This window comes from Microcaecilia unicolor, chromosome 2 (assembly GCF_901765095.1).
Source record: "Microcaecilia unicolor chromosome 2, aMicUni1.1, whole genome shotgun sequence".
NCBI lineage: Eukaryota > Metazoa > Chordata > Amphibia > Gymnophiona > Siphonopidae > Microcaecilia > Microcaecilia unicolor.
This window is the reverse complement of record NC_044032.1, coordinates 625027002-625053538: the sequence shown is the minus strand read 5'-3', so window position 1 is coordinate 625053538 and position 26537 is coordinate 625027002. Positions and strand designations below refer to the sequence as shown.

At 41.4% G+C, this 26537-nt stretch overlaps 1 protein-coding gene across 1 annotated transcript in view; it reads left to right on the top strand.

Moving 5' to 3' along the window:
• The window catches only part of GAB1 (GRB2 associated binding protein 1), a 194392-nt gene that overhangs the window by 156046 nt on the left and 11809 nt on the right, over nt 1-26537 (top strand). The window contains 3 exon segments of the mRNA XM_030192241.1: nt 17316-17405; nt 18216-18315; nt 19791-19914. Of these exon segments, the coding sequence (XP_030048101.1) occupies nt 17316-17405; nt 18216-18315; nt 19791-19914 (314 nt within the window).

Below are 26537 nucleotides of genomic sequence, written 5' to 3'. Positions count from 1 at the left end.
AACTTTGGAAGGCTAAGTGCTTTGAAAATATGCCTCTATGTAACTTTGTAAGTTCAAGTGATTTGAAAATACGCCTCTTAGTGTTTTGCTTATTTGACCCCATCAGGTCAAACATTTAACTGACAAATAATACTATTTCATGTTAGGTAACACATTTTATTTCTTATTATACTTTAAAATCTGAATTTAGAAGGTCATGTCTGGGGCCAATACTGTTAGGACCCAGGGCAAGATACACTAAACTAAACGAGCCTTTAACAAGCCTTTAACGAACAAGTTTTTAACCCTGGCACGTACTAAAGCCCAATTTCCGACGATGGTAGCAGCAAACGAAAACGGAATGCAGATGAGGCAAATTGTGTAGAAACCCTATTGAAATGAGATGCACTAAAGTTTTCCGCCTGCCCTAACGCAGGAAAACTCCAGGAAAGCTAACGAGAGGTCTGTACCTCTCGTTGGGGCTGCCCGACTTCAAAACAATGTAAAAAAAAAATCGTGAGGGGGCAAAAATGTTCATCAGGAGCGTCCTTTATGGACGGCCTTGCCCCCCCCCTCCGCCCGAGGTCGCCTCTGCTCCCCGCTCCCCAGTGCATTAAAATCATGACCTTTTTAGGCAGCCCCGCCCCCCCCTCTCTCCCTCCCTTCCTCTTTCCTGCTTTTTTAGAAAAAACAGCTCCTGCCATCCTCCTGCCCCGCCCCCACCGTCCCCCTGAGGTCGTCCCCCCCTCCCCCACGGGCCCCCCTCCTTCTGAAACCGGGCCCGTGCAGTGCTTCTCACCTCTGTGTGTAGGCGCTGCACGGCAAGAACAGCTGATCACCTCCTCCGAGTCTCCGACGTCCCTCCTGGGGCCTGCCCTCGTCTGACCGTAAGTAACCTACCTATCCTTCATGCATAGCCGTTCCATACCGATTCGTTATGGAATTCGGTATGGAATGGCTCTAACGAGGACTTTTGTGCATCTTGCCCCAGATAATATTGACCTCCATGAAATATTAAGGAATTTTGATTGTGCTCAGCTTTGTAGTGAAATGTTCAACTAGTGGTAGTTAATGTCAAACTAAATTTAAGATAACAGTAATGTGCACAGGACAAACATTTTCAATTCCCTTTCAGTTGGCCCTTCCTCAAATCTTTGAACATTTTTAGGCCCTTTTCACACATTCATTTTATAATAAGAATGCACATTAATTTGTAGGTTAATATGTTAAATCATTTAGTGTGCACTAAAATGTTTAAGGCACGTTAATGAACTGAATGTGCACTAATGAATGCAAATCCCTAGAAGATACTTTAAGTTGAGGAAGAGGAGGGAAAGCAATGCCAGACCAAAGGGAAAGGAGTGGAGAGAAGAGGGAAAGTGATGCGATGCGAGAACCACAGGTGAGAGGATGGGGGGGTGAGAGAGGACGGAGAGCAGTGTGATGCCAGACCAGAGGGGAAGGGGAAAAGGGTGCAGAGAGGAGGTAGAGTGATTCTGGACCGAAGGGTGAAGTAGGAAGCGAGAGCAAGGATGAAGAGAGGAGGGGGTGGGAAGCTGGACCCACTGGGAGGGAAGGGGCGAGAGAAAGGTTGGGACACAAGAGGGAGGGGAGACAGGGAAACAAGCTGGATCTGGGGAGGGGAGATGAGATGCAGTACTATGGGGCAGGGGAGAGAGATGCTCCACTTCTTTCTTCCTCTCTCCTGCTCTTCCACCACAGGGCTAGCGATATGGGAACAGAGGGGGGGGAGGTATGGGAGACACAGAGGACAGAGCTGAACATGGGGGGAATAGGGATAGGGACAGGGACACAGAAGGGAAGTTATGGACAGGAGAGAGAGGGGAGTCAGAGGAGAATGATGGTGGACATGAGAGAAAAAAGTCAAATAGGAGATACTGGAAAGCAGAAGTACAATGGAGAGTGGGGGCGATGCTGGCATGTATAATGTGAAAAGGAGAGAGAGGGTACAGGCTGGATGGAAGGGAAGAAGGGGCAGAGAAAGCAGGCAGACACCATATGGAAAAGGGGAGAGGGCAGACAGTGGATGGAAAGCAGAGAGGGAGAGGGCAGATGCTGGATGGAAGCAGAGAGTGAAGAGAAGATAAGTACTATTATAGCTGTGGTAATAGAAAATGAAAATAAGGTAATCTTTTTATTGGATTGAATTTTAATATATTTTTGACTACGTTTCAGAGAGCAAAACACCCATCCTCGGGTCAGGACAGGCTACCTTAACAGCAGTGTACTGTACTGACCTGACGGAGGTTTGTGCCTCTGAAAGCTAATTGAAAAATAAATGTCCAATAAAATGGTGGTATTTTATTTTCCATTTTTTTTGTTTTATTTCTATTTGTTAATTTGTAAAGTGATGATTGGTATTTGACATTTTTTTTTTTTCAAATTTACATCTATATATTTTGCACAGTAGTATCATTGTTTCTGTGGCGTTGTATGCAGAATCTGGCTTGGGGGTTCAGTTTAATTTTATATTTCTAGTTTTAATTTGGGTTACTTATTCTGTACTGGGTAAGGATGTATCTGTGTTTGTGAAAAAGACATGGTTTATGTTTACTTTTAGTACAGGAACAGTGCTGGGCAGACTTTTACGGTCTGTGCCCTGAGAAAGGCAGGGACAAATCAAACTCGGGTATACATATAAAGTATCACATACCACGTAAAATGGGTTTATCTTGTTGGGCAGACTCGTTGGACCGTTCAGGTCTTTATCTGTCGTCATTTACAATTTTACTATATGTTTGCAGGATCATCTTTACTAATCTAGCTTGTTTAGTTTTACAATGAGGCATATTTCAAAGCACTTAGCCTTCCAAAGTTCCATAGGTTTCTATGGAACTTTGGAAGGCTAAGTGCTTTGAAAATATGCCTCAATGGGTGTATTGATGTTCCAGTGCTTTACTGCATTGTTTAAGGTGCTGCCTTTTCCTAGGTACACCCTTGTTGTGTGACTCGTGGATTATTACTAAAATCATTTTTTCATATAGAGGAGGGGGTTTTAAAAAAATGACCTTCCCTGGGTGTCAAATATGCTAGGTACGCCATTGACAGGACTCTAGGATTTGTAGTTCAAATGCACTTTCTGCCTTTAAGAGCATAAGCACTGTAAACTGTTACAGGCAATACAGTCTGATATAAACAATGTCCAACATATGTTGTAGCGATACCATGTGCCAAATTTTAAGCACACCCAACTTGATTTGTTCCCCTGAAGAAGCCAGTTGGTGAAACAGGACCCTGTTGGGAAATGATTGCCTAAAGATAAGCTAAGTTTGCTTATTTGTTCAGATAAATATCTATTTAAATGAACATTTATTGGACACTAGTAAAAAAGGCCCGTTTCTGACACAAATGAAACGGGCGCTAGCAAGGTTTTCCTTGGAGTGTGTATGTTTGGGAGAGTGTATGTGAGAGTGACTGTTTGAGAGCCAGAGTGAAAGTGTGAGTGTGTGAGAGAGAGAGTGAGTCTGGGTGTGAGTGTGTTTGTGAGAGAGTGTGTGTGAGAATGAGAGTGTGTGCAAGTGTGTATGTGAGACACAGTGTGGAGAGAGTGTGTGTGTGTGGGCAAGAGAGAGAGTGTGTGTGAGACACAGATTCTCTGTGAGAGTGAGTGTATGACACAAGCGAGTGTGTGAGTGACTGTGTGGCACATAGAGAGTGAATGTGAGACAGTGTGAGACAGAGTGTGTGAGAGTGAGAGTCAGAAAGACATTGTATATGAGAGAGAGAGTGTGAGCCGTGCCCTCCCAATCCATGGCCATCTGTCCCCTGCCCCCTCCATTCATCCTTTTCCAGCAATTCCCCTCTGTCCCTGAGCCCTGCCCTCCCAATCCATGGCCATCCATGTTTGTCTGTCACCTGCCCCCTCCATTCATCCCTATCCAGCATTTCCCCTCTCTGCCTGAGGCCTGCTCTGCAATCCATATCCATCCATGCCCATCTGTCCCCTCCATTCATCCCTATGCAGCAATTCCCCTCTCCCTGAGTCCTGCCCTTCCAATCCATGCTCCTCTGTCACCTGGCCCCTCCATTTTTCCCTATCCAGCATTTCCCCTCTCTGCCTGAGGCCTGCTCTGCAATCCATATCCATCCATGCCCATCTGTCCCCTCCATTCATCCCTATCCAGCAATCCCCTCTCCCTGAGTCCTGCCCTTCCAATCCATGCCCATCCATGCTCCTCTGTCACCTGGCCCCTCCATTTTTCCCTATCCAGCATTTCCCCTCTCTGCCTGAGGCCTGCTCTGCAATCCATATCCATCCATGCCCATCTGTCCCCTCCATTCATCCCTATCCAGCAATTCCCCTCTCCCTGAGTCCTGCCCTTCCAATCCATGCCCATCCATGCTCCTCTGTCACCTGGCCCCTCCATTTTTCCCTATCCAGCATTTCCCCTCTCTGCCTGAGGCCTGCTCTGCAATCCATATCCATCCATGCCCATCTGTCCCCTCCATTCATCCTATCCAGCAATTCCCCTCTCCTGAGTCCTGCCCTTCCAATCCATGCTCCTCTGTCACCTGGCCCCTCCATTCATCCCTATCCAATTTCCCTCCAGCAATTTCCCTCTCTCCCTGAGTCCTGCCCTCCCAATCCATGCCCATCCATGCTCCTCTGTCCCCTGCCCCCTCCATTCATCCATTTCCAGTAATTCCCCTCTCTCCCTGTGCCCTGTCCCTCCTAATCCATACCCATCCATGCTCCTCTGTCCCCTGCCGCCTCCATTCATCCTTTTCCAGCAAGTCCCCTCTCGCCCTTCCATGACCCCCCCCCCCCTCGCATCCATGCTACTCTCTCTCCCATGTCCCAGCCTGGCCCGCCCTCTTCTCCCCCCCCCCCCCCCTTCGCATCCATGCCTCGCATCCATGCCCCCCCCCCCTTCGCATCCTTGCATCCCTTTTTTTTTTTTATTCTTTTTAACTTTATCTCCGTGGCGGTTCGTGCAGCGAAGCGTCAGGGAAGGAGGCGGCGCTCCCGACGTCTAGCTTTCCTTCGCTGTGTTCCGCCTTGTTTTGAAGGCGGAACACAGCGAAGGGAAGGCTAGACGTCGGGAGCGCCGCCTCCTTCCCTGACGTTTCGCTTCCCGATTTGTTTGTTTTTTTCGCGAGGGCGGGGCAGAGACGGCTGGCTGGCTTGAAGCTTCACACAACGAATCCACGAACCCTCCAGCCTCAGTGACGTCAGATGGCTTCATGGCTTCACAGAACGTTGTCCTCAGAACGTTGAGGGTGCGTTTATTATATTAGATTAATTTATTGCCTCACTGTGTACTCATATGGAGGTTTTTTGACCAATGATTAGAAGTAATCTGACAAGACATTGAGAATTTAAGCTGTATCGGTTCGCAGACTGTTGGTTTGGACGATGAATCAGGAAAGTGTTTCCTTTGTCCATAAGGCACTTTTGAGATCTTTTTTTTGTCCTTTTTTCACTTTTTCATCCACTATTTTGTTGAGTTTGTACTGTGTTGTGGATGATTCCCTATTTTCAAATAACTTTGTTGGTTTAACAACATATACATATAAGGCATACACCCTGCCTCCATGCAAATAGGGACAGAACACCCTTTCAGGATCCCTGATTTTTCAGAAGCAAAAGACAACTCAAAGCGTATTTTACATTTTCCCTCAAATCAGTCAGAATGGACTTCTTCTGCAATTGCAGGGCAGTATACTGCTGTCATTAAGAGAACCCTAATTGCAGAAAAGCAATTAAATTTTTTTGAACTAATATGTTTTTTTCTGGAAAAGCATGTAAGAGTTCAATTTTTTTTAATTGTTGCCCTGCTGTCATCCCAAACTTGTGGAGACCACTATGTTTAGAAGTGTCAAAAATTTTACTAAGTCCACAAACTAAATCTGCTTTATACATGAGCTAAAGGAATATTACTTGGTTTGTGTACTTCTGAATTCTTTCATTGTAAATAAGTTGCCTTTTCACACAGTTGTAAATGTAATTTTTTTTTTTTATGCTAATGTGAAAAGTCACCAAAGCATGCAGCCATTCCCAACTCAGTCCTCGGGGCACACCTGGTCCCATCAGATTTTCAGGATATCAACAATGAATATGTATACGAGAGATTTGCATGCACTGTCTCAATTGCATGCAAATCTTTATTCATTGTGGATATCCTGAAAACCCGATGGAATTAGGTGTGCCCTGAGGACTGGGTTGGGAATAGCAGAGGTTTTCAAATAATACACTTATGGGTATGTTTACTAAGGTGTATTAGCATTTTAACGCGTCTGTAAATTTAAGGCGCATTAAACGCTAATGTGCCATATATATTTCTATGCGCATGGTAGCATTTAACGTGCATACCCCATTTACGCACGTTAAAACGCTAACGCGTCCATAGCGCCACTTAGTAAACATAGGTTAGGGTATTCATTATACCCGTGATTTTTATACTAAAGTTTGTATGTACCTATTTCTTTTGTGCATGTAATTATACAGGATATTAATATAAAAGAGAAATCTTGTGTTTTCTGTATTTAGGAATTGTTTTTGTATTTTAGCTATCAATTTAATTGCAAACTTCTTTCTTCACTTTCACTTATTTTAATGACGTTTCCCATTCTTGGTGTTGCTAAATCTGTTGTACCACTTAAAGTTCTCTTGATATTATATATGCTTATTGCAAGAGAGACTCAAATGGGTTTGTAAAATCGTTAAACTATGTAAGAAATGTTAAATGATTTGTTTTTTCTTTGAGTAGTCCACTGCTTTCTTGAATTTGAAAGTGCTTAACTAGCAGCTTGGCCTGAAGCGGTTGTCTTTAGAATTTGCTTCAGAATTGTTTAAAGTGATTTTGCTATTAGGTGCTTTATGCTTGTATGGCTTTGGTCTGCTATGTTTGCATGCAGTGGGGAATGCCAAGACGGGAGTTACTTGTCTTCGCTAGCAGTCTAACTTTCTAAATTCTTAAAGTGCTTACTGTAGTGATTAAATATATGTCTAAAATAGTGTTTACATTTCTTATGCAATATATATGTGCTTTTTCATTAACAATAAGCAGTATAGTTTTATAATGGAATTGTTATTCATTAAACAGTTCTATGAAAACTTGATTCTATTGTGATGAGCTACAGTAATATAGGTATCTAAGTAGAAAAGATTTTCAAAATATCAACAGGCATCAGCAGCAGGGGAAATATAATTCTAATTTTTATTTCGTAACAAATACACATGCTTTTAAATCATAATGCACAGAAAACATTGTATAAATTATTTAAAATCATTTTAGTATTGTTTAGTAATTATTTCAAATTGTCTTCTTTTCCATCAAATAGTTCACAAAATGGACCACAAACAAAGCCATAGATTAAATTACAGTAATCATCAGTATGTATATTGTAAAAAAGTATATCAGAAATAAATATGAGTAGAATAGACCAATTAAAAAAAAAAAAGATAAAGACATCAAGTAATAAGAATAAAATTGAGATAAAATTAAACCTGGCCAAACAAATCATAAAACATCCAAAGGCTTGAACAAATAGTGTGTAATTTGCCTGGGTAAAAAAGCAAAACTAATTCATGCTGTTTGGTGCTTGACAATTGAAAAGACCTAAGATTTAGGAGTGTAAGGAAGTAATAAAGTTTTGAGGTCTGTCTGTCTCAAGTTACTCAGAGCTTTAAAATCAAGATAGAAAACCTTAAATATCAAATTAAGAGACCAACCTACCCAATGGATAACAAATACAAAAAAAATGCCAATACCAAATAATATAGGGGTCTGTTTAAGAAGCAACGCTAGCAGATGTCCATGCGCTAGTGCCGACCGTGTCGGCACTAGCGCATGGACAGCCGCTAGCGCTGCTTAGTAAACCAGAATGATAGTTTGTTAAATAATAAAGCTATAATGCATCCACTCTTCCTGTGGTAAAACACATTAAATAATAGGAACCTCAAATCTCCCGATAGGGGGAATTTCCAACAATTTCACAACCCACTGTCACATTGAGAGTCCGTTCATATCATTAGTTCCTGAAAGGGAAAAAAAGAACCAGTGTGTAAAAAAAAAAAAACTCCCAACCTATGAAGAAAAACAACTGTTCCAAAAAAATCCTCTACCTTGTAAACAGGTTAGAATGATGAATATGCTCTATATTTCTCAATCAGGGGTCTACTATTCTAAACATTACGTTGCCGAAAAAGGCTATCGTTCCACACTGCAAAAAATATCTAATATGTAGAAAACACAAAGCTTAACAACCTGCACTTATCTTAACAACAATGGAATAGTATTCTAAATCATTGTGCTTTGGATCGCATGTTGCTGTTAGTTCAGACTATACAGCAAAAATTGACTCAAAATAAACCAAAATTAGAAGGAATGACACACAATCGTTGAATAATTTTGAGAAATCTAAAGAAGAATTAGAGAATAAATTAGAAAAGTTTAGGAAAGAAGTCAAGTCTACCAAGGTTAAAAGAAATTACAGAGGGATCAAAAAGATTACAGTGAAGGTTATATCTACAATTGGCAAAAACCAAAAAATCAACAAGATTTGCCAAAGGCAAGAAAGTTAGATTCCATTTGTCCTCAAACTCCTCTAGTAGTAAAGAAGATAATAATGATAACTGAGGGGGCAGACAGCACGGGATGCACCAAGTTTCAAATTATGCAAAGAATTCGAGGCGGATGGAGGTCCAGAGGACGAGGGGTCCAACAACAAGAACCGTCGGTGGGACGACTTGCTATAATTTGTCAAATTATCAGTTGTCTACAGTGTTTAAGTGTGAAAGTTATCAGATGATGGTCAGAGAAGGAAGAGCTGAGACACAGAAACTGGAGATTGAGCAGTTGGAGAAGAAGATAAGATCAAGACAGTGGCCATTCTGGTGAGTGGGGGTAGTGGAGCACAGTTGAAGATTGAAGAGGATGTTAAAGCAAGAAACTGAGAAGCATAAGAGTCAGAGGGATCATTAGCATGAATGTTAAAATCCCAAGAATGAGGGAAGGAGATGAAGGTTCAAGAAAGAAGGAAAGGCAGGCATCAAAGTTAGTGAGAAAGGAAGAAAGGATCTTATCAGGGGGGTCGATAAATGACTGCTGCTCGTAGAGGCAGAGGAGTGAATAGACGGATGGAGTGGACTTCAAAAGAAGAAAAGCAGTGAGACTGGAGTGGAAGAAGAGGTGAAATCTACAGGAGGTGAAAGTACGCAGCCGACACCACCTCCGTTGGCCAACACGGTCGAGGAGTATGGGGAGAAAAGATAACCTCCATGGCCACAGGGCTGCGGACTGAAGCAGTGTCTTCAGGGCAAAGCCAGTTTCAGTTAGGCAAATGGAGAGTATGAGAGATAGAGGTCATGGATGTAGGAAAGTTTGTTACAGACTGAGCGGGCTTTCCACAGAACACACGAGAAAGGCAGGGAAGAAGGAGAGAGGAGAAGAACAGAAATTAGATTGGCGACATCACGTGTGACCTGCATGAATAGGAGGAAGGAAATGTTGAAGAGATGAGAAGAAGGGAGAAGGCAAAAGAGATGGTGAGATGATGAAAGCAGAAGGTGAGAAATGTGTTCCTGCCAGCAACTTGGGGAAGGAGCACAGCAAATTAAGGAAGAATGTCGGAACTTATGTGGCTCTATCTCTTGTGACCAGGCTATGCTTCTGCTGCTGTCCTTCCCTTGGAGATGCTGCCCTGCTGTCACATAGGAAGGGGTGGTGGTATGTTGTTGGAAGGAGAGACACGCTGTTGAGATGAATGGGTAGAGAGGAAGTGCTGCATTTTTGGGGTAAGAAGAGAAAAGGGGACAGGGGAGATTCTGCAGAGAGAAACAAGGGAGATGTTGAGTTACTAGAGTGTAGAGAGATGCTGGGCATAGTGACAACACCCCCCCCCCCCCCCCCACACACACACCCAAGGCCTCTTCTACATGGTTCTAAGGAGAGGCGTGAGAGGAGGATGGTGAGTGCAGAGAGTAGAAACATGGTAATGGGGAGTGGGTGATAAGTAAAGGGAATAGAAGGCTGGGGAAAGAGTGAGACAGGATAAATGGGATACCTGGGGGTGAGAGGAAGAGAAGGAAACTTGATAGGTGAAAAATAAAATGATGTAGGACTGGAGAGTGAGAGGGGGGCATATTTGAATGGGCAGAAAAAGGAGTACTAGAGATATGTCAGACCGATGTAGTGAGGGAATGGAAGAAGACAAGAGGAAAGAGGAGAAAGGATAGCAACCACTAAAAGAAGTTTGCAGAAAATAATAGCCATACTGGGTCAGACCAATGGTCCATCTAGCTCAGTATCCTGTTTTCTAACAGTGGCCAGTCCAGGTCACAACACCTGGCAGAAACCCAAATAGTAGCAAAATTCCATGCTACCATCCAGGGCAAGCAGTGGCGTTCCCCATATCGATCTCAATAGCAGACTATGGACTTTTCCTCCAGGAACTTGTCCAAACCTTTTTTTAAGCCCAGATATACTAACCGCTGTTAACACATCCTGTGACAACAAGTTCCAGAGACTTACCTATTCGTTGAGTGAAAAATATTGTCCTCCTATTTGTTTAAAAAGTATGTCCATGTAACTTCATTGAGTATCCCCTAGTCTTTAAGAGTATAAAATTCACTTTTACCCGTTCTATGCTACGCAGTAGGAAGATAAGAGAGTTTGAGGGGAAGAGTATATTTAGGCATGTAGTAGACAAAGGTTTATAAAGACCCAGGCCTTTTGCAAATACAGTAGGATTTGGGTAGAATGGAAAAGGGTGTAGGGGATTTGAGGAGGCATGTTAGGAATATAAGCTCTTCTTAGGTAAAATCTGAAAAACTTTTCTGGAACGTTCAGTATTTTATTACGATTGATTTTTATATGTGCCACTCTAATAAAATGATTTAACATTAAAAAAAAAAAGATTTAGTAGGAGCATCAAGAAATGGGAATTTATTGCCGGATTACTTTAGTATCAAAACGTTTTTTTTTCTTTTTCTGGGTCTGAGTATCGTTCATCTATACATATACCCATTCTACATAATTTGTCTCTTTGGAATTTCTTGAATATAGTTAAGTTCCTTTCGAATGTATCATATTTTATTGAAATTCTCTCAACGATACTGAATATAGATCAAATTCAACATTATCTTTAATTTGGTTTGTACCTGAGATTGTGAATCAGTAGATAATTGGTTGTCTCTACATCCAAGCTAATACAAGAAACTGGATATCCTTGATCCAGCAAACAATTCTTCAACCATAATAATTAAATTCAGACGAAGTACAAATACGCTGAATATGCAGAAATTGACCAATGGATAGATTATCCCTTGAAGCTCTCAGCTGAAAGTTATCATAGTGAAATAAATTATTGTGCTCTGTAGATTTCTGATGTAAGGGGGTAATAGAACAATCTTTTGTACCAACACATCCAAAATATCAGTCCTTGCTTTTATCACATCTGTCATGAAATGCCTAGCCACCTGCCTGGGGTTACCCCGCCGCACTTAGAGGGTCTATCCCCAGCACAGCTCAGGTCCACCTGCACCTGCCGCTTGCGCTCTGCACTAGTACCCTCTTCCCACCGACTGGGTCACAACCGCCTCTGGGTGAGTCTTCCACTCTCAAATTAACCTCAGTAATTTCTAGGTTACTGGAGCCACACTCACAGACCCAACACATAAACCACCAGGATTCTTTATCAGGCAGAACAAACAAACAAAAATGTTTATTCTCAGAACTTGGAACAGTGGACAAAAAAAAAATGTGCAAACAGTAACAAGTAATTGAAAAATGGATCAATTAGAAAACTAACTAAACATCTATATGCTGTCTAAACAGTACTTGGGAAGGTCAGGACATATAACTGTTCACAGAGCCTCATCAAAGAGATCCGTCTCTTTCCTCCCAGGCTGAAACTGAATCAACAGCCAAAATCTGCTGGGTAATTTCAAACTCCAGGCCATTTACAGGCCACTTTCTATTATTTGTGTGCCAACTAAAAGAAAGAGAAGTCAATCCTCTGTAACAGCTTTAACCATAGACATGCACCATCTGCTAGCCAAACAGGAGAAATACACTTCAGACATATTTATGACAGGAAAATATCCAATACATTTTACAGGCTTAAAACACACTGTTTCTTCATAAAATTTCATAACAAATTGTAAGTTGGTATTAAAAATATTCAGCCATTCTACAAAGGATTCTAATGCCTTTTCAAAGCCTTCCCATATAAAATGAATTCATCCAGAAGACAAGCGGGGCAAGATGGCGGCATGAAAGGAACTTAGAGAGACTGCTCCTGGACTGGCCCTACTTTTGAGGTGTTCAGAAAGTTTTTTTTTTTTTTTTACTTACTGATGCCTAAACGGAGAGGCAGGCAGCGTGTTAGCCCCACAACACCAGCACTGCCAAAAGCGGGGCCCATGGATCGTATCGCCATTGCAGGATATTCTGTATGCTGTGAAGCTTCGTTGCCGATGGGAGCGGAGGGAGGTGAACTGCCCCCACAGCCAGAAGCTGAAATATCATTCAGCCCAGAGATTAGAGATCCGATACCAGCAATCGAGCAAGCTGCACAGGGTTTTCCACGGACCGAAGATACCGTGAAGATACAGACCCGAACAGAGGATTGCTGATCACCCCAAAGGATTTGGGCGTGATACAACAAAGCAGCGGCGCTTCTGGATTAACACCGAAGGGGAAGGAGTTAGAACTTTTCGCAATTCCCTCGATTGAACTATCTTCACTTAGTAAGTCCTTTTTACCACCTAAACCTACAGTTATAAAGTTGGAAGTAATATGGGAAGCCCTTTTGGGACTAGAGACTTCTTTTTCAAAAAAATTGGTTTCTTATACAACAAGTTCAAATTCCTCAAGAGAAGATCTCTGACTTGGACAAGGAAACGTTAAAGATTGAAGGAATAATTGAAACGCACGGTGCAGAGATAATAAAATTCCAGAGATTCAAACAAGTATTATTAAAGAAAATAAATGGTTACAGAGTAAGATTGAATTATTAGAAAATCAACAAAGATCAAATACTTTACGTTTAATAAATTTTCCAAGACAGGTATCAGTAACACCTTTAATACTTTTAAAAAAATATCTGGGTGAAATTTTAAAAATTCTGGAACAAGCTTATCCTTCAATTGCAAAAATTTATTATCTACAGCCTTATAAAAGGAACTTATTGATCAACCTGTGACAGAAGAAATAGAAGCTGTTTTTGAAACTTTAAATTTAACACAAATAATAGAGGAAGGTAATGCTGGAATAAAATTAGCAACGTTTATTGTGACCTTTGTACTGCAACCAGATAGAGACTGGATATTAAAATAATTTTTTCGACACAGAGAGGAGACCTTTCTGGGTTATAAAATTAGAATATTTCCAGATGTCTCTAAGACGACCCAAAAGAGGAGAAAAACTTTTCTTAAATTACGCCCGCTGGTACTTCAGTTGGGCGGTTTGTACTGGCTCGATTTCCCATGTAAATGTGTGGTAAAGTTGTTTTCAGTGAAATTTGTCTTTTTTTGAGCCTGAACAGTTAAGTTTCTTTTTAGACTCAAAGAAGGTTATGACACCACCCCCAGCTTCAGAAGTATTAATGACGACTACACCATAATCGAAGTGGATAATTCCTGCAAGGTTTTCTGTCATTGCAGCCAATCGAATAATTATAGATTGTGGTTCTATTTTCCTGAGTATTGGTTTGCCCCCTATAATAGAGGACTAAATAGAAGGATTAAGATTATGTAAATATTTCTTAATTATGATTGTTAAGAGAAAGAATTGTGTGAATAATCCTTGTTTCTGTAACAAGATTTAATCTTGGATAATGGTAAAAATGTAAATAAAAATAAAATGAATTCATTCAATAAACATTTCCAACACCGTTTGAGTTAAAATGGGTCATACATTAATAGACTGCTTTCTGTGGTACAACCAAAGTGGTTTACATATTATATACTGTACTTTCTCCCTAGTGGGCTTAAACTAGGGGTCTTGTTTACTAAGGCATGCTAGTGTTTTAGCACGCGTTAATGCTAGAGACACTCTGCACAAAAGCATGGAACCAAACTACCAAACACTATAAAAATAACACGCAACTTAACAAACTTCAGGAAATTACTGAAAACACACTTGTTTGAAAAAACTTACATTAAGAATCATCCGTAGACCTTGATTATTCTATATCTAAACCAACCACCTACTAATCCCTCTAAACTGATTATATTAGCCACATTATCATATTTTTTTCTTTTCATTATGTGTTATGTAAATTATTTTCATAGACATATCTTCCTTAATTCTTACATAGTAATATGTTAATTTAGAACAAACCTCTTACTCTGTTCATAACTATATCTTTTGCAATATAATGTAAGCCACATTGAGCCTGCAAATAGGTGGGAAAATGTGGGGTACAAATGTAGCAAATAAATATATTTTTAGCGCACGCTAAAAACAGTGCGCCTACGGTGCGGCTTAGTAAACAGAGCCCTTGGTTTGTTGTTTTTTGTATTTGGGGCAACAGCAGTCAATGAGTACTTGATTTTAGCAAAGCTTAGTAAATAGTCCCTGATAGTCTCCACAGGTAAGACCATGACTCAGTTGCAAATAATTTCTCTGAAGCAGATTGTTTTCGCTTTGTAAATTGAAGACAAGGAGACCTGTAATGGTCCAATTTGTAATCATTTAGATTTGTAGCAAAATCCATGCATAACCCCAACTTTTTTTCCTTGGTGATCTATTTATAGTTTATTCTAAGATTATTCTGCTAAAAAAAAATCTGATTTCAAGTATTGATCATCAAATATAGTAAGATACAACTCTTGCTCATGTGACAGGATTAGATTGGTTGTCTTCACAACTTTATATAGATAACAATATGACAACTTAGTTATGTTGCTTGCAAATCTTTTAGCCTTGCTAGGAGTATTAAAAATTTTGATCAGTTGAGAACGGTGGGGCCCTTTTACAGAGCGGCAGTAATAAGCCCAATGCAGGCTTACCACTCGCTTTTTTGGGACTACCACCGGCCCAACGCCCCGAGCACACACCATTTCCATGGAAAAAAGGAACACCCCTGGTAACACGGCGGTAATCGGGCATTGCCGTGTGCTACCCGGTTACTGCCGGGTTAGCACAGGTGCCCTAATCGCCACCTCAGTGGGTGGCGGTAGGGCTCCCCATCACATGGCCATGCGGTGAGAGTTCTCTTACCGCATGGCCATGTGTGCTGGGGGCATTTTACCCACTGCGGTAAAAAGGGCCCGGGCGCACAGGAAACATGGCCCCCTGCCGCTAGCGCAGGGCCCTTTTTCCCCCACAGCTTGGTAAAAGGGCCCTTATGTGACTAAGCTAGTTTGGATTAATGAGCCACCTAGTCCAGCATTCTGTCTGCTATAATAGCATCAGAATTATTTGTAACACCCAACGGACCGTAACCCAGAGATGATTTAAGTGCTCATAGGCAGCAGAATGGGGTGAGCCACTGTGAAAATGGCCCAACACAGCAGCAAAAAAAGAGGTTCTGCTGCCCCTGTGTGTGCTGATTAAAGAAATATTTTCTTGTTTCCATCTTCAAGTTTCTAAATTTTTCATTGTATGTCCCCTTGTCCTGCCATTGTTGATCGGGTGAATGACTACTTGTTTGTTGGTTGGTCTTTCTCATGTATGATCTTGTAGGCCTTCATCATGTCTCCCCTCAGTCTTCTCTTTTGCAAACTGAAAACTCGTAACTTTTTTCAACCTCTCTTCTCAAGAGGTGCCCTGATCCTATGATTTTGGATGTCCTGTGTACTGTCTTAAGCTCTACCACATCCTTTTTGACAGTATGAGCTGCGTTGGGAATTTTCCTGTCCCCAGAGGGTTACATCTTAAGTTCATACTGAGGCAATGGAAGGTTAAATGGCTTGCCCAAGAACAATTTGAACTCTGGGTTCACTGGTTCTCAGCCTGCTGCTCCAACCATTAGGCTGTTACTCCAATTTGTGTCCAGCACACCTAAAGAACAAAAGTTAGAATATACCTACCCTCCTCTCTTCCTTCCCGTTCACATTAATTGATTTGATTTGCTTACTTTATTTATTTTTTGTCTATTAGATTGTAAGCTCTTTGAGCAGGGACTGTCTTTCTTCTATGTTTGTGCAGCGCTGCGTATGCCTTGTAGCGCTATAGAAGTGATAAGTAGTAGTAGTAGTCTCTTGTAACCAGAGCTAATATTGTGATGTCATAATGCCTCAGTCCACCAATAAGAGCCAACCTCATCAGTGATGTCACAATGGCTTGATTGTCCTATACTTGGCTCACTTTTATTACATAGCTCTTTGAGCAGGGACTGTCTTTCTTCTATGTTTGTGCAGCGCTGCGTACGCCTTGTAGCGCTATAGAAATGCTAAATAGTAGTAGTAGTAGTAGTACTTATTCACTAAAGTCCACCTGTTTAAAACATTAATTGAATGCACTTGTAGTTTGAATTTAGCAATCCTATAAGCTTTCTTTTTAAATTTAGGCAGTTAAATAAAAGTAAAATACAAATTGACTGGAAGCTAACAATGTAGAATAGGTAACCCTAGATTATGGAAGTTTAATGATTAAGATTTACATCACAATCATACCTAAACCTACAGTACCCAAATTGTAAAAGACTTAAATACAAAACAACTTACGCATCCTGCTTCTCCTACATAAGCCCACAACTATGGAATGGACTCCCAAAAGCCGTGAAAACAATCCATGAAATCACTAAAAACCAACCTCTTCAAAAAGGCTTACCCCCACCAACCCACCGTAAATCCCCACACCCAGCAACACAGCGTAACCAATGACTGTACTGGACAACATACAATCTTCACTCCCTTGACTCTCATAGTGCCTGTTAACACATCTACCTCATTCGACCACAGTATAACCTTGTATTTGTTATCAACCGACTTGGCGAACGCCTTGACGGTACTATGTAAGCCACATTGAGCCTGCAAATGGGAAAATGTGGGGTACAAATGTAACAAATACATAAAACAAATAAACCTAGATTATGGAAGTTTCATGATTAAGATTTATATAACAAATCTCAAATATGACAGCTTTTCTTTAAAGTTTGACTGGTCTGGTAAATCTATAATTTTGCTTGTGTGTGTGTGTGTTTCTGGCTTCAGATAAGCTGCTTGCATGCAATTTCTTATTCTTTTTAAGTGTGTAGAGCTTTAACTTTTCCCATGCTAGAACTTACCCGAAAATCTTCATCAGCAGATTGCTTTGCTCATTTAATTTTGCCATACTGGGTTACGCTGCTTATTTGCAGAATTCCATTTTTCTATTTACAAAAAGAACATTCATTAAGAGAGTCTTCTTTCTACCAATTAGGTCAGAGTCCTAAAATTTTAAGACCTAAACCTCATGGTTTAGAGCGAACTGATTCACAAACCATAGGTGACTTTACCACGAGAAGAAAGGGTATGTACTTTAGCACCGCATGCTGTTTGAGGTTTTGTATATGTGTGTTGGAGGTTTTAAAGCCATGCAATAATGGTACCTGCTGCTGCTATCATTAAGTAAAACTCGTCAACGTATTTTACTTACTAAGCACAATGTTTTTAGTATAGAGGAAACGCCATTTATATAGAGATTATTGATAATTTACAGTTAAACTTTAAAGGATTATTTTTTTTTCTGGATTTAAATTTGTGTGAATTTTTTGCATTATGATGCATGAGATGGCTATAAAATATTTTAATTAATCTAGTTACAAAATATCCCCCCCCCCCCCCCCCGTTTACTAAGCCGCACGGCAATGCCGACACAGCCCATTCAAAGTGAATGGGCTGTGTCCGCATCCGCACACGGCAGCCACTAGAGCGGCTTAGTAAATGGGGAGTAAGTGAACTTGTGTTCGTGCTAGCTTTTTTATTTAAAAAATTTGTATTTAAGAAAAAGAACATTTAATAAAACTATCATCTGTGTGGAAACCATAGGCAAATTTTTAAAACATTTGCTAGGATTGACTTGGCATCTGAAGAATGGAGAAATCTGCTTTTTAAAAATATATATTTTCTCCATCCAAGTAGTAACGACTTTTTATATATTTACATATGTGTGTGTATATAATTAACATGGAACTTATTTGCATATATCAGTTTTGATTATGAACTAAGCAAAAACATTTTAGTGGGAAATTGCATTCGGTGGAACTCTACACTTCAGAATATAAAATTAAAGTTGAGAATTCTGTTTGTTAAGATCAGTATGTATCTGTTTCTTATGTAGCAAAGCCAGCTCCACTAGAAATAAAACCTCTGTCTGAAATGGAAGAATTACAAATGCAAACCCCAATCCGATCTCCTGTCACCAAAAGTTTTACACGAGAGTAAGTCTTGCTTAGTTTGCAGCTTTCATTTGTACTGCATGTAGCCTGGAATAATGCATAATGAAGTAACTTGGCTTTGCTAGCATGCTTGATGTTATATAGGACTTTTAAAGAGCATATTCTTAACGGTAAAATGCTAAAAACGAAGCAGCATAAATAATTAAAGGGGCCCTTTTACAAAGTTGCATTAAAAAATGGGCGTAATGCATCCTTTCGCAGTCTTCCCCACTTGTTAAGCCCATTTCTAGCATGGCTGTAAATGTGACCTTTTTGTGTTGTATCTTTTTGTGACTGTGTGCTAATGTTAGCATTAGCATGTGACCATTTGAAACATTTATGAGGGAGCATTTACTGCCTATTTAGGAGGTGCTAAGGGCTCCCCACATAATGAATGTGGTAACCACTTAGTGCAGCGGTAATATCAGTACGCTAGTTGATTACTACACCCATGCACATTCTGAACCCCGACACACTACCTCCAGTAAAATACAAAAAAGAACCCCACCATGCTGTTGTTTTTATTTATTTGGATTTTGCTCACACCTTTTTCAGTAGTAGCTCAAGGTGAGTTACATCAGGTACACTGGATATTTCTCTGTCCCAGGAGGGCTCACAATCTAAGTTTGTACCTGAGGCAATGGAGGGTTAAGTGACTTGCCCAAGATCACAAGGAGCAGCAGCGGGATTTGAACCGGCCACCTCTGGATTGCAAGACCGGTGCTCTAACCACTAGGCCCAGGGGCGTAGCCAGACTTCGACGGGAGGGGGGGTCCATAGCCCGAGGTGAAGGGGCACATTTTAGCCCCCCCCCCTCCGCAGCCGATCCCCCCCTCAGCCATCATTGCCAACACCCCCCACCGCCACCAGCACCACCAACAATAACTTTGACCCTCCCCCCCCACCAATGACCCTCTCGACCCCCGCCGTCGCCTACCTTTGCTGGCGGGGGACCCCCAACCCTCGCCAGCAGAAGTCTTCTTCCTTCGTTTTGTTTCTGAGTCTGACGTCCTGCACGTACAATGTGCAGGACGTCAGACTCAGAAACAAAATGAAGGAAGAAGACTTCGGCTGGCGGGGGTTGGAGTCCCCCGCCAGCAAAGGTAGCAGACGGCGACAGCGGGTTGATGGCGGGTTGGCGGCGGGAGGGGGGGTTGAGAGGGTCGTCGGCAAGGGGGTCCAGGGCCAAATCTACGGGAGCCCAGGCCCCCGTGGCCCCATAGTAGCTACGCCACTGACTAGGCCACTCCTCCACAGATGACAAAACTAACACAGAATGCTTTACTGTGCTCTGTTAGGCCATTTTTTCCTGCGTTGTTTGCATTAGCTCCTAACACAGCTTAGTAAGAGGATCCCTAAAATGTAACCAGTAGACCAGGTTAGAAGAAATTACCGTTTGTGTATGTATAATGCTTTTGTCAACCAGAACGTTTTTTTAAATTAATATGTTTGATTGTAACATAATCAATGGTCATTAGCCCCACCAGGTTTCCTCTGCCTCCCAGACGTGATTCAGTTCTTAGCACAACTTCCAGCAGCGACTCACAGGACAGCGAAGATAATTATGTAGCCATGAATCCAAATCTGTCCACTGAAGACTCGGTATGTAAAATCTACATCTTAACTGTCCTATTTCTCTCTTCAGCTCTTTTCTTTATTCCGATGCAGATATGAAACTTAAGTCAATGCAATGTTTCTTGGTCCTAGTTTCAAAATGAGGACAGTTTCTGCATTTATCTTTGTGTTTCCTGACAACAGTTCACTGACAAAGTACAGCTATTTTATTAATACAGAAGTATTAAGTGTTTCTACGGGGTGTGCCCCAAAATTGGCAGGGAGAGACAGAAATAAAGTATATCGGTATTTTAATCATGAAGTGAAACCTATACAAAGTGCCAGATTCAACTCTGGCCTCTTTGTTTGGCAGACTGAATGCACTGTGCAGGTCATTTTCTGCGGACAGTTACTATGTTAGTAAAGGCAAGATTGGTTCAGATGATGACATACTTATATTTCGGAAATTTGATCTCTCTATTATAGCATTTGAACAATTTTATATTACTGTAATGAATGTATTTATCTGTCTTCCTTAAAAGATTTGTCTAATGCTTACGTATAAAATAGGCAAAATAAAGATATTAACTGACATTTATCCCTACTTAGAAAATAGAATATCTGGGATATTTAATGGCATACACGTAACCTAGGTATCACTGGCTCAAATATGTCTCGGTGGGGTATATAAAATTAATTTGTGGCCTCTGCAGTTCCTGGGGAACATGTAGCCAGTCACCATACTAAATACACACACACACTTTACCGTAATTTGTCACTTACTGCTTCTTATATTAGTAAGACTTGTGTATCCTGTATAATAAAAAGCACCTCCAACGTTCTGAAGCTGGCAGCGTGGACAAAAACCTTGAAGCATTCGTGCTCAGTTCGGAACGTTGGAGGCACAGTTTCAGCCCTTCGCCACGCCCCCCCCAAAGTCGCCGCCCCTCACTCCTCCCCCAGGTTGCCACCCCCGCAGTCACTGCTCCACCCTCCGCTCCCCCCCCCCCCCCCTCTCCGTCCGAGGGTCAGCTCAGCTGCCATTTCCGGCCACTGCTGCTTCTCCTGTTCAGCAGCAGTGGCCTGGTCGGAACAAAAACAAACAAAAAAACAACTTAAACATGCAAAAATGCTTTCAAAAAGGAAGCCATGGGCTGTCAGCTCTGCATCCACTCCTCCTCCTCTCAACTCTCACCTCGGCTACCCCTAGGAAATTATATTCTGAAGTCCCTGACAGCCCAGGCGTTAGGATATAAAAAGGAGCTTTTCACTGATTGAACTGACAAGCTGCAGGCTTCCTCCGAGACTATGCCAAGCATGGATGTCCTCGGAGAGAGAAAATCACGGATGAGACAGAAAAAAAAATCTCCAAGGTGTCTGCCTTCTCTTCAGTCAGCTCTGCCGAAGAAAGCAACTGAGCCGTCTGCCGTTTTTTTGCTTCAAAACCTGCCAGATTGTATCTCACCTTTAATCAGCTAATCCTGCAGCTGGTGTCCTTCCCTGTATTTGCCCCCTTTTCCCCTTAGTGTCTCTTCCCATCTGTCTTTTCCTTCCTTCCTCTCTCCCTTCCCATGTCTCTTCTTAGGATGCTTAGTTCTGCTCGCTGAACCTACTTAGTGCCTGCAGCAGTTAGTGCTCACAGTCAAGCAAACAAAAGAGCAGATTTGTAAAGACGAAGATTGCTCAAAGCTGCCTATTCCGTTATCTAAAACAAGATTACATTAATTAATAATTTTTTAAATGGTCATCTAGACACTCTTCTTTGCTAAATTGTGTTGTATATCCCTGAAGGAACTGCACAAGTTGAGAGGAGAAGGGGGAGGGGAAACAGATAGGGAGGGGTCCTGCGACCACGGAGAGGGAGGGGGGAGGTATCTCTGGCACACACACAGTGTCTCTCTCGCTCTCATACACTGTCTACCACACACTCTGTCTCACACTGTATCACATTCAGTCTCTATGTGTCACACAGTCACTCTCAAACACTCTCTCAATCTCATACACTCGCTCTCACAGAGTCTGTGTATCGCACACATACTCTCTCACACTCTATCCGTCTCACACAAACACTCACACACACTGTATCTGTGTGAAACACACTCACACACTCACTGTAGCTCACGCACTCGCACACATTCTCATTCTCACACACACTCTCCCTCACAGACACACATGCACCCATACTCTCTCTCTTTCACACACACACACATTCACTCTCTCTCTCTCACACAGTCACTCTCACACACACACACATTCACTCTCTCTCTCTCACACAGTCACTCTCACACACACACACATTCACTCTCTCTCTCTCACACAGTCCGAGGAAAACCTTTCTAGCGCCCGTTTCATTTGTGTCAGAAACGGGCCTTTTTTACTAGTATATATATATTTTTCTTTTTAGTGCTGGGCATATGCAGCACTGTACAATGGGGATGAGTATTCATGTACACTAAATCATATTCCTAAAGAGGTTGTACTAGTGGAGTGGGAACCCAAGGTAAGATCATGCCATAGATCATGAGGAACATCTGTAGCAGAAGTAGGATTTGAAACTGGGCTTCCACGATTCTCAAATCACATTTCAGCCACAAACCACTTTATGCTGGTGCTCTAAAGAAAGGACCTTTAAAGATTTTATAGCTGAGAAGTTTGCAAAACATTTCTCTCTCGCTTTGGGTTAGAAGGGGGGGGGATGCTTTGGGTTAGAAGGGGGGATTCACAGGGGGTTGGGAGGTAGGTATAACATGGGAGGAAGTTAACAATAAAATCAAAAATGTTTAGAAGTTACACATAATTGGTATTGCCATTGATAATTGTTACAGGTGTTTTCATAAAAGAAAAATTTGTACTAACTTCTCTGCAAATGCTTTATTAAGTCCTAAATGATGACGAGTACCTTCTGTTCTGTATTATCAATGTTAAAGACTTCTAAAAATAAAAAAAAAACATTTCTCTCGCCCCTTCAACATTTTTTCAACTCTTGACATACACAAGCCACACAATGGCATGCTGAACTACTTAAAATATACAGTGGTAGCATACCTTACCTCACCTATAGCTCTTAGATGCATATAGACCCCTGGTTTGATCATAGCTTACTTTTGCTTAAACGTCAGCTGAAGAAAACTGAGACACGCTGGTGAGGAAATAGATCTACCTATGCAGGTGTTAACCAAATTTGAGTTAAAAAAAGATTACAAACCCTTCAAAACACCACAGCTAGGGTATTATGTAAAGCTAAATGAAGAGACCATGTTACTCCCCTTCTCAAAAAGCTCCACTGGCTTCTGGTTGAATCAAGAATTCAGTACAAAGTTTTGCTTCTTACTTTCAATGCTCCTTCATACAGGTCTCCCTGATTATTTGGCTAGATTAACCATTCCCTACTTCCAGCCACGATTATTAAAGATTTTTAAATGACTTTAGATTTGTTCTCCCAGGCCCCTCTTGTGCACAATTAGAATCCACCAGGAAATCTGCATTTTACTTCCTGGCCCCTCATTTATGGAATAACCTTCCTCTTTCACTCGGGTTAGAATCCTTCCTCTCTCACTTTGATTGGCATGGAAACCTATGTTTTTACATTGGCTTGCAGTGGTTGATTGTTTCCCCTTTTGTTCTGATTTGTAATTGGCTGATAGGCTTAATTTTAGCTTTAAAATAGGCTCCTTTTCCCCTTAGTATGTTTGTGCCTGGCTTGAATGTTTACTGCCCTTTTTTTTTTTTTTACTATGGAGTTCTTTTTCATACTTTTATTAGTTTTTTTTTTTTTTTTAATGTATGTCACTTTGATTTTGCATTTGCAATAAGGGTGGTTTTATCAAATACCAATAAACATTTACTGCAAATTATCCAAGCTCCTAACATGGGAAAAAATATCATATTTTACATTTCTTGACTAATGATACTAGCATTCTGCCAAAATTAAGCATGAATATAACTGCTGATAGTCTGGCAGACTACTTTTTGAGAAAAATCACTAATATTCAGTCTAAATTTCATAGTATTGCCTGTTCTTCTATCTTATCTGTTGGTCCAATCATGCGCTATGTGGCAGTTTATCTGCTTTCAATCTTCCGACACCTCACACTGTTTCCCAGGCATTACCTGCTGTACAGTCAACGATGGCTCCACATGATCCACTTCCTTCAAACTTTATTAAGATTTTCAAAAACTTTCTGCTTAATTTTATCCATTCTGTGATGGTAAACTCTCTTATATCTGATTGCTTTCCTACCTCATGGAAAATAGTTTTCATCCGTCAAATAGTGAAGGACCCCATACTGGGTCACTTAGCAATTTCCAATTCTTAACCAATAAATTTGCTCCTTCATTTCTGAATACGCTGCCAAAACCCTTATCCACACCCTTGTTACCTCTCGCTTGGATTATTGCAATTTACTTCTCACTGGTCTTCCGCTCAGTCATCTCTCTCCTCTCCAGTCTGTCCAAAATTCTGCAGCACGGCTTATTTTCTGCCAAAATCATTATACCCACACTAGCCCACTCCTCAAGACACGTCACTGGCTCCCTATCCGCTTCTGTATACAGTTCAAACTTCTCTTACTGACCTTTAAATGCATCCATTCTGCAGCCCCCCATTACCTCTCCACTCTCATCTCTCCCTAAATTCCTCCCCGTGACCTACGCTCACTGGACAAATCTCTCTTGTCGTCCCCCTTCTCCTCCACTGCTAACTCCAGGCTTCGTTCCTTTTCTCTTGCGGCACCTTATGCCTGGAATAAATTTCATGAGCCTGTACGTCTAGCTCCATTTTTTTTTTGTTACATTTGTACCCCGTGCTTTCCCACTCATGACAGGCTCAATGTGGCTTACATGGGGCAATGGAGGGTTAAGTGACTTGCCCAGAGTCACAAGGAGCTGCCTGTGCCTGAAGTGGGAATCGAACTCAGTTCCCCAGGACCAAAGTCCACCACCCTAACCACTAGGCCACGCCTCCACTCTCTACCTGTTTTCAAATCTATGCTGAAAACCCACCTTTTCACTGCTGCTTTTGGCTCCTAGCCATTACTCATTTGCCTCCCCCCTTGTTCCTTCTCACCCAGTACTTCCCTCGCCCTTAATTGTCTTGTCTGTCTGTATTATTTTAGATTGTCCTGTTTCCATGTTGTCTCTTCTTCTGACTGTTAATACAATCGCTTGACCTGAGTCCTTTTGTTTATGCGGGAATGCCTGGGGCAGATACTGAACTTGGGAATAGGGACAGAGTCATAGATGGGAGTTGCTCAAAGCCCACCTCTTCAATGTCGCCTTCGGCACCTAACCATTATACTTCTATTCAGGAAATCTAGACTGCCCCAATTTGATTGCACTTTTTGTCCTTTAGATTGTAAGCTCCTTTGAGCAGGGACTGTCCTCTGCGTTAAATTGTACAGCGCTGCGTAACCCTGGTAGCGCTTTAGAAATGTTAAGTAGTAGTAGTTTTATGCGGTTGACATCCAGATTCTTTCCACCCTCCACAGCAATAGTAAGCATGAGATAGACGATCTCAGTACCAAACTAAATAAAGGTAGCACATTGGTTACACAATCATAAGTTAAAACTCAATCCAGATAAGTCAGAACTTGTGGTTTTTGGTCACACATATCCTCCATCCCTTATAACTCCAGTTTTTGTGTCTGGGACTCAAAGCTCAAGTTGTTGAAAGACTTAGTTTGGGGTGTCACGTTGGACACTACTATGTTACAAATGTAGTCAAGAGACTAGCTATAATAAACTTTGTATGATTTACCCCAATCTCCATCTTTTCTCAACAGCAGCACTTCGTATCATTCATTTCTTGGTCTTTTTTTCAAGGAATTAGAACTCTGGTTAACCGTCACCTAAATTACAAAGAACAACATTGGATATATAATTTGAATACTTTATCACCAGCAGTGATTGGGTTTCTTTAATGTGATTAGTTATAAGTTTGCTGAATTCTTATTGGTTATCGGGTTTCAGCATGTGACAAAGTTTTTCTCCAATAAATAGCTGCCACGTCACTATACAGAGAAAAGCATTGAGTCTCCAGGATTTCTGAGGATGAGACAAGTCCTACCACATCTAAGTACATTGTCATGTATAAATGGTCAGAAACAATTATAGATTCAATAGTAGATGTAGTGAGGATTGTGGATAAGGCTTTGGATATGAAAACCTAATCCAGTTGCGAGCAGCCGTTCTATGGGATAGAATGACATGAGTAGTCCAGTTTAGTGAGGTGTGGCAACCTCCAACAGTCGACAAGGTCCAAGGTTTTAAGCAAGTGCTGTAAGGCTGCAGTTGCCTTTAGTGGTCTGGCTTTAACAGATGTCTTCGATCCCATAACAGTATAATCAGCTCCTGTTAAAGCTAATTGTTCATCATGAAAAAAATGAAGGCTGGTCTGTATTGAGAGCATAAACATTCGAGCAACATACATTTTTCTGCACTATTTGAACCACTAATAAAATCCAACAGCTGCTTTCATCAGCCAAGTGGGATATTACAGAATGCTGAAGAGATCTAGCCAGAAGAATAAGAGTGTCATCCTTTTTACCTTTAACTGGTAAGAAGAAACCATCTTTAACCCATTCTTGCTCAAGTTTGCTAGCAAGAGATGAGATTCTTATATGAAAACTACAGATGCATCTTAGCTGCCAAATTCCAGACCATTCTAAAAGCCT